This window comes from Pteropus alecto, unplaced genomic scaffold (assembly GCF_000325575.1).
Source record: "Pteropus alecto unplaced genomic scaffold, ASM32557v1 scaffold8, whole genome shotgun sequence".
NCBI lineage: Eukaryota > Metazoa > Chordata > Mammalia > Chiroptera > Pteropodidae > Pteropus > Pteropus alecto.
Genome location: NW_006494609.1, coordinates 1402888 through 1411805, shown reverse-complemented (window position 1 = coordinate 1411805; position 8918 = coordinate 1402888). Strand labels below are relative to the sequence as shown.

Sequence of the window (8918 nt, the reverse complement as noted above, 5' to 3'; positions counted from 1 at the left end):
CAGGTACATTTTGCCCAATGAACCTCCAAACCATGGAGCCACACAGAATTAGCTGGATTATAGTGGGTTCAAGTCATTTATTTTTAGATTGTACCAGCATGTTTGGTTCTGGGGTCCAAATTCCAGAAAAATAAACTAATGAGAACCACATGCACTATGAGAAGGCCATTCCGATGTGTCCGTGATCATGCGGTGAGGGGGCAGAGAATACAGACCAGGAGCCCTGGGCATGGAGCAGGGCCTCACTTGGACAGCTGACAGAAACTGGCTCCGAGCCCTCGTTGAGAATGGGGAGAGGGCTGAGGCTGGGTCATTTGGACCCTGTCCCTTATGGCACCGGGCCGCTTATTGCTACATTTGCTACTTTGCTACTTTATGGCCCCTGGGTTGTACCCAGGGAATGCCTATCACTGGGTGGTACTAATGAGTAAGCTGCTGGCGTCTGCTGTTGCCATGGTTACATGAGCACAGGCCTCTCTTCAGAGGGTCCCATGGTGAGTTATCGGGGATTCATTTGGCCGCTGTTAGACTGTGCCACACATAGTCCTTGCTACATACTCAACTCAGCCAGCCCCATTGGAGGCTGGTGGCACATTATTCACCTCCCCACCCACCAAGGCTTTCCAGCTCCAGGGCCTTGCTGAAATACCTCCCTCTAATACATTTCGCAAGTCCCAACACCAACAGCCCTCAAGCCTTTCCAGCTTCTGGTAAGGCTTCTTAGTGGTAGCTTTTGAAGTCCACACATTTGGAGCACAATGGAAGGAGTGCATTTTAGGAAAGACATCGACTTTCACAACCAGCCAAGGGGCCACATGGGTGGCAGGCTCCTGGTTCAGCGTCCTGTTGGTGAGGTAGTTTGAACACACCAGCAATCCTGCCAGGGGAAAAGTCCCTAGAGCATGTCCCCAGGTGTTCACTGGTCCAAGAGTTGTGAGAGTTCCCTTCTAGGTACTGGCCTATCTCACTCCTTGGCAGTGGTGGCCTGGGGCACTGCCAGCTGACTGCCCTGGTGGGCTGGGCCCTGCTGTGTTCCTGGGGTACAGCAACACCTTCCCAGGAGATCAAAGCATTACTTTCTGGCAAAGTAGGAGCCCTCTCTCCAGCCTAGAGAGTTGCTGCTGTGTAGGCCTGGTCCTCTGGCTGCTGCTGGGCATTTACCTGTGTCAGCCTACAGGTTTTACTCTTCCCATGTAGGCCAAGGCTATATCAGTAAGATGCCCAACACCTGGTGTCTGTGTGTCTGTCTTGATGGATGAGTGGTTGCTTCTAAGCCTGTCCTGATGCTTTGGCCATGGGGCTGCCAACATATTTGCCCTGTGAGCTCTCATTGGGAAGAGTTTTGGGCCCAGAGATGGTGCCCAGTCAGGGGAGCTACAGAAGCTTCTGGAGGCAGGGGAACATGCTTTGCTACAAAACTGCCTTCAAACATTTAATCTGGTCTGAATTTTTGGCTGTGCAGACCAAGCCAACAAGGAACTGGCCAAGACCAGATTTTCCAAATGTACTTTCATTTTAAAGTCTACACAGTAGACTGAGCTTGGACTGGCCAACTGGGTGGAACAACACTATGACACCTTCTGTTATTAGGCGTGATCTACTGCAGTGGTAGTCACAGGACTGGCATGCCTGGGTGGCAGGTGGGATGAAGGGGTTATTGCTCTAAAGCACCCTTACCTCTATTGAGCCTGCTGGCCAGCCCTGGATGTCCCCAGAGGTGTTTTGAAGCTGCTCCATCTCAAGGCCACAGTCCTTCTGGCTCTGGGTGTGCTCTCTGGGGGCCTCCAAGGTGAATCAAGTCTCAGGTCAGTGTCACTCAAGGACAGCAGCCAGAGTGGCTAGAGAAGCCAACGCTGCCTTGTCCGCAGTCATGGGGAAGAGCAAGAGGCAGCCAGGCTGTTGCCTTGGATAAGTGAGGGCACAGAGGGACCTGCTATTCTGGAACTTCTGTCCACATGCCCTGTGCCTCATGTCAGTACAGCTTGGGGACTGTTGGCAGGGAGTGGCGTTCTTTGGGCAATGTTGGGTGCAAAGGAACTTGAACTGCAATTTGGTTCTGAAACAAGAGGTCTGTGTGCAAAGCAAGGGGATTTAAAAAGGGTGGAAAGAGGAGAAGAGGGGTCAAAAGACCCCATAACAATGGCTAGGGCTTTATTTCAGTCATTATCTAATATCTGCCAGGTGCCAGGCTCTGTGCTGAGGTCGTGTGGAATGCCTGATGAGAACCTGGGTCTATAGAGCCACTCCTGGAGACACTCTGAGGACTTAACATATGTCACCTAACTTCCACGGAATCTCAGAGAGAGAGCAACTACTGCTAGTAGGGGAAAGTGAGCATGGTGGTCAAGAACCCAAAAGGGTACAACCCTAATCAAGACTCTTAATGGCCCATCTGTGATAGATGAAAGCCTGGTGCCCTGGGGACAGGGCCCGGTAGAATCAGACACGACATAGCATAGGGGTGGGGGTTGGAAAGATGGTTCATGGGAGCACCCAGGAGGCAAGGTCTGCAAACCAGCTTATGCTCCTTTGGTTACCAGCTGGCGAATTTGCCTACAGGAGCAAAGAAATACCAGTGATCGCTTTTTTGCTTCTACGTTTGCTGTTTATACATTCCCAAGGGAGATTTTTTTCACCTATGGCCAAAAATAAGTCAAAAGAGGAGAGTCATAGCAGGTGGGGAAGTGAGCGTCTGAATTCAAAAACATGTTGCTTAATACTGCTCTGTCCAAAGGCCTATGGGAGACACATGATAATGACAAGAATGAGAGTAATAGCTACCATTTGCTAAGCACCTACTATGTGTCAGGCACCTGACTTGGTACTTCACATACATTACCTCACAGCCAAGTTGGCAGATGAGCATTTTGACACACACATGAAGGGAATACAAGTGGATCTTTCGCAGGTTTTTGCAAGTGTTGCTTTCTGTCTGCTCTTCCCCTCGATGACTGGTATTGTTTAGCGGGGTGCCTTTGCTCGGCCGTCAGAGAACCATTTGGCCCTGGCCTAGCCCCTCTGTAGCATATGCCCCTTCAGCTTCACATACCACTGAGACCTGGCTCAGCAGGGACCCAGCTACTACCGTAAGAATGCCACAATGTGGGGGCTGTCAGCTGTGTGACCCAGTGTCCCACCCCCAGCTGGGAACCCTCCTGGGGCTACGGGAGGGGAGGATCCCAATGGCCCCTGAGTTCATGGCCATGTTTATTTTGAGTCAAACGTGAGGGAACAAACCAAGGAAAGGGGCAAAAACAGAATCAATTATGAAATCATAAATTTTTAAAGAGATGGTCAGAATCTTCATCGCTGTTAATCCACAAGTTCTTTCATCTACACTAGTGCTTCTCTGGTGTCGGACCCTTGAGGCATTTGACAGGACCAGAGGGCAGCCACCACACCTGTGGAGACCACTTCAGAAGTTGGCCTCTAACGGGGTGAAGGAACCGGAGGCACAGCCGTCCCGAGGTTGCTCAGCGCTGACGGCGTGATTATACGTGTTGCGTGGGGTCAGGTGGCCATGGGGACCGGGGCGGGGTGTCAGTGGGCGGAGGCGGGAGGCGGTGGGGGCGCAGTGGCTATAACTGTGCTGGGTGCTGTGGGTGCACCAGAGAGACGGTGGAGAGATGGGGCGGAACACTGGATGTGCTCAAGGCCGGACGGTCCTTCTTGCGTTTGCTGGGCAGCGCGATCCCCCAGACAGCGGGAGGAGTGATGCTAATAAGAATATGATCTCAAGTGATAGTCACAACACCCCACAAGATGTTCTCCCCTGAACGAGTTAGGGATAAGGACCTCTCCGAGAACGGGGTGTCGGCGCACAACTGTACAAGGAAGAGACGTTTGTAAACAGGGGCCTCTACCGGGCCGAACCCAGGCTCTGTGGACTCTTTCAGCTCTCCTCGTTCACCCACCGAATCTCCCCACCGCTGCTTCTCCTTGCCCTCACTCTTTCTCTTTCACAGTGACCAAATCTCCCCGTAAGGAAACTCTGTCCGCGGAGATGGAGCGTCGCCTCCTGCCCGCGTGGTCCTCGGGCGCCGGCCCTGCGGTGGGAACCTTCAGGAGGACTGCATCAGGCCCGTGAGGCGCTTGCCCGCCAGCGACTTTCCCTGCAGAGACACGCGACAGAGGCACACACGCACACACGCGCACACACACACACACACACGCACGCACGCACGCGAGCGCGCACGTGCACACAGAGGGACAGAGACAGAGAGCCAGACAGGTGAATTAATTGTTGCACGAGCCACGGAGTCCAAATGACTTAGTCACCTGTCCCCTTTGATCTCTGGATTTGGGAGCCTTAACTGCAGACAGTTGGAAAAACCAGGAGTCTGGGGCGGGTTAGGGAGGGAGGAGGGTGTGTTGCCCTATTCTTTCTGGAGTGTAGGAATTTTACTTACCCCACGCCAGGCATTGCAGCTCTTAGAGCGTCTCTTAATGCCTGTGGGCTGTCCCTGAACTTGATTTTATTCAAGCGAGGAAGGAAAAAGTGGACTGGGGAGCATTAAGATCACGGAGGGTAGGTTGACCCAAATAGATGCTAGCTAAGGATCTGGATGATTAGAAACTAATGAATTAACTAGTAGTCTGAAGAATGCAGAAGACCTAGGAATCCTGTTTGAAATGCAGGAGAGACACACAGGCTTTGGGTCCTCTTGATGACCCAGTTTGGGACTGTGGAAGGGATATTCGCTGCAGCTCAGAGCCTGGGCTGGTGACAGGGTGCCACCGCAGGCCCTGGGGCAGTGCGCTGTTGCTGTCTCCTGTGATCTTGGCTCCCCCTCTGTGGTCCCCAGGGCGTCCACATCAGGAATTCTACATGCCCTTTACTTACAACCTATGTAGCTATTCTTGAAACTGTGAAGATGAACCAGGCCGTAAGGCCTGGTGCATGAGACACAGAGGGCCTAAGAGAGGCCAGTTGTTCATACACCTGGGAGGAGGTGACTGAGGAGCCTCTGATGTGGGCACAAGGGGAGAGATGATGAGGATGAGTGAGGCTCAGTCGCTCTGCTCAGTTCCCTTGATGTGGTCTGAGCCCATTTCCCGTTCCCCTCTTCAGAAATCCATGGCATCAGACAGGGGTCTAGAGGACAATGTGGCTGGACCCAAGCAGATTGATCACTGTGTCTGAGAAAACACTCAAAACCCATCCTGTTATTGACAGGGGGTCAGTGACACCATTGCCATCTGCGAAGGGCAGCACACGATTGCTCGTCAGCACAGGCGGCAGTATTTGGTAGCGGGAGATTGCAAGGGCCAGTAGTTCCTCATGTTCATTTCCAAGTGGGGTGTGAAGGCTCAGCTTGTTTACTGGGCTTGGCTGCGTGTAAGCTGGATGTAATTAAAAAAATTGATCAGGCCTGTGAAGCCTGGTGGGGTACTCAATAAACCTGCTGATTGATGAATTGATGGATAATGGGCATAACTAACAAATAAACGACATGGGCTGTGAGTTTGCTGGATGCAGGACAATGTGTCATCTGGCTTAACACTCCATGGAGGGACATGCCAGCTTGACTTTGAGAATTCTGATAGCATGGATGGGGAGCTTGTCTGGAAGTGAAATTGCTCTCAGGAGCTACTGGAAAGTCTGCATCTACCTCCCTCTGCTCTTTTTTTTCCCGTCTTCCTTTCACTATCATCACGTTCTCCCACTCCTCATTTTCACTAGTGAGATAAACTTTTCATTTTTCCTCCCTATCTTAAAATACACACACATATGTGCACACGCAGAATCTCCCCCATCACCAACCTTATCTGAATCTTCAAATATGCTAACCTGAGCTTGCAGCAGGGTACATTTCTACTAGGCTAAGGATTTTTTAATCAGTTTTTTTTTTTTTTTTAAATCCTAGAGGGTTACAGTGCCAGTCTTTGCACATCATTAAAAACAGAATGGCTACTCCTCTGTGTAGAGTGGATAGGTACAACAATAACTTGTAGCCAGCAGAGGCTGACCTTCCTTCAAGCACTCCCACCAGCCCTGGATTCTAAGGCACACACATAGCCGGCCTCCCTTTGACTGCCCTTTCTTAGATGGAGCTTGAGGCATTTGTCATTCAGTTGGTTCACCTGGGATTGTGCCTTCTGGAAGCGGGCCTGAAGGCAGGAAGCATGGGGGTGTGTGTGCGTGTGTGTGTGTGCACGCGTGTGAGGTCCTCTCTGGGGAAATACAGAGCTGATGAGTCTCGGAGCCTCGTAGTCCAGAGCTCTAACAAACCTCCCCCACCCCCTTTCCCCGTGCTCATATGAAAGGCACCAAGGAATTTTGCTTTCCTCTCGGTGCTCCTTATAACTGTGGTAACCACGTACCAAATACCGGTTCCTCCCCACCCCCATACCTCCTCCACCAGGGCCACAAATTACACATTGTGTCCCCAGATTTATGTTCCAGGTTTGCCACACACAGTATTTGGGGCTCTGATTTAGCTGGCAGATGTGAAAAAAAAAAATCACTAAAGCTTCTGCAAAAACAGTTTGTTTCCAGTGTGTATGTTAAAAGCCCAAAGACAAAGAAGGTGAGGTTTACCAGGCATCCAAACCCTCATTACAGCTTCTTCCTCATTAGTGAGGTCATTTTGACTGGAGAGGGGGCTGTGGGTTGAGGAAGGTTGGAGAGTCTATTTCTGGAGGATTGTGACTATTTGTTTTAGCTGAATTTGACCCTGAGGCCCCCCACCCTCCAGACCTTCCAGTTCTATAGAGTGGGCTGGGCTGGGCTTGAAGGCACTAATTAATCTCTTCCTGCCTAAATCCTGGAGCTCAGCCTCACGGCTTTGACTCCAAGGACCTGTGGCCAACCCATCAATCCTGCCCCTCCCCTCCCCCCCAGCTGCTTCTATTTCTTCGGACTTCAGGGGCAGGGGGTGCAGCAGACCAGCCTAGAGAACCGCCAGCGATTGCTCCCAACTGCTCAGCAATCCAGGTGGTGCTCTTTGGCATTTTTCACTCATGCATTTACCAAATGCCAGTTCTGCTGCTAAAGGAGGTCATAAGGGTTCGGGTCGGCTGGAGGAGGGCAGCTCAGCCCAGCTGCAATCTGTCTTCTATGCAGTGACCTCCCGGGTGAGGCTGGAAGGTGGTTACTCATGCAGGATGCAGGCAGGGCTCGATGCCTGGCCTCTGGCTTTAGGGAAGAAATCCTGCAATCACACTGGCTCAGCAGCTGCCTCCCTTCTGAAGAGCTGAGGTTCCTGTAGTTTTCAGGGATCAAAGTGAAATCTGATAGCAGAGGCTACCTGTGTTCTGAGATCAGCTGCCCCAAGGTTTATTCTGCTGGGGCTTGCTGGGAGCTCCAGAGTTACCTGCTCTGCCCAAACTGAGGTGAGCTCCCACCCTCACCCCCGTCCTGCCTCTAGTCTGGATGATTCTGTAGGAAACACTTAGGAAGGGGAGGGGTAATTTCACCTCTGCCTGCCATCTTGCATAGTTACAGGGGAAGCCGTTTTTTTCAGGGTGTGAGTGTGTGATGTTCCTTAGTGCTGGTCAGTTGGGAACACATCATGGTGCCGGGAAACTGCAGCCAGCTCAGCCTGAAGCTTTGGCATAGCCGAGCCAAGCAGCTGAAGGTGGTTGAAAATGCTATTAGCAGGCAGCCTTTGTCCAAGTGAAAAAACATACATTCATTAAGAACTGAGCTGCAGAAGTAACATTCCAGAGACACCAAAGCTTTGCATAAAAGCGCTTTTCACCTTCGAGACGTTTGACAAAATTTAATCCAATGGAATTTGGGATCCTTCAGTTTCATGGACCACAGGCTCAGTGCTGGGCTCACAAACGCCCACATGTTCAATTCCCACCCTCCACTCTGACTAATCATTTCAGCTCTGTGGCCATCTTGATGGCTAGAAGCCTGTAAGAATGTGATCATGAAATCCTTTGTTTCTAAAAAGGAAAGGCGCAAAAGGAATTAACCTTTTGTGCAACGCTTTAAGGAAAATCAACATGCTGCTTGACATGCTGTGGCTCTGTGCATTGCACCTGCAGATATTAATCAACAAACATGCACGATCTAGGTTACCAAGACCTGTTGCCATTTACTTACCTGGGAGACTGATGCTAAACTCTTTGGGTAGGAGAAGGGCTGTGGCTCAGAGAGTAGCCCTGAGGTCAGATGGCATATTGGGGGTAGCGGAGCCAAGCACTAGGGGCTCAGGCAGGACCCTTTTCAATGCTAAGGGGGTAAAGACATCTGAGCTACTGATGAAATTCTCTTGCTGATTTGCTCAGATGACCTGAGACCAAAGTTACAGATATCAAGTCTATCAAGTCTGAATCCACATTACTATGGGGACAGAAATTAACCATGGTTGCCTCTGGTGGAGAGGGATGGAACTGACTGGAGAGGGGCATGAGGGAACTATCCAGGGTCACAGGCTATAGGGTACTCTGGTGCACACGAATTCATTGAACCCTGTGTAATTATACCTCAAAAGAAAAAAATATATATTAGAAAAAAATCCCAGCTGTCACATTTTGCTTTGAAATTTCCCATTCCTTACTTTCCTCTAGTTGCTGTCTCAGCAAATTTGCCTTTTAGCTAAATTTAATGCTTCTCCTCCAATATATAAGGACCAAGCTTCCTCCGTGAAGGGGACTAGAACTTGCAACAGAATCCATTCAGAACACTATTTCTAGTTTCCATGGATCCCAACTTATCACCTTGTTGTGACACACAAGCATTTTTCATCTTTGCTGTTGAAAAATGGTGTTTTGCTGAACAAGGCTCACCAAGTGGCTTCAGTAGGCAAGAAGTGGGAGGCCCCAGGGATGAGCTGTTCTCCCAAGGAGAAGGAAGGTCACCTAGGAGGAGGTGATCCTCGAGGCCATTAATGATGAGTAAGCGTAGAATCACAGTCCTGGGGGAACATTCCTAGGAGAGCAGTCAGGAGCTGAAGAGCCAGATG

General features: G+C 50.7%; 1 protein-coding gene across 2 annotated transcripts in view; it reads right to left on the bottom strand.

Annotated features, from left to right (window-relative positions):
• Nucleotides 1-3695: 3695 nt before the first annotated feature.
• Nucleotides 3696-8918, bottom strand: part of RGS6 (regulator of G protein signaling 6) — a 444196-nt gene continuing 438973 nt past the window's right edge. For both annotated transcript variants that reach the window (XR_001518095.1, XM_006925417.2), the window contains one exon: nucleotides 3696-4112. Coding sequence is in view for 1 of the 2 variants with exons in the window: in XM_006925417.2 (XP_006925479.1) it covers nucleotides 4062-4112 (51 nt within the window). In the remaining variant the exon portion in view is untranslated. The remainder of the gene's footprint in view (nucleotides 4113-8918) is intronic.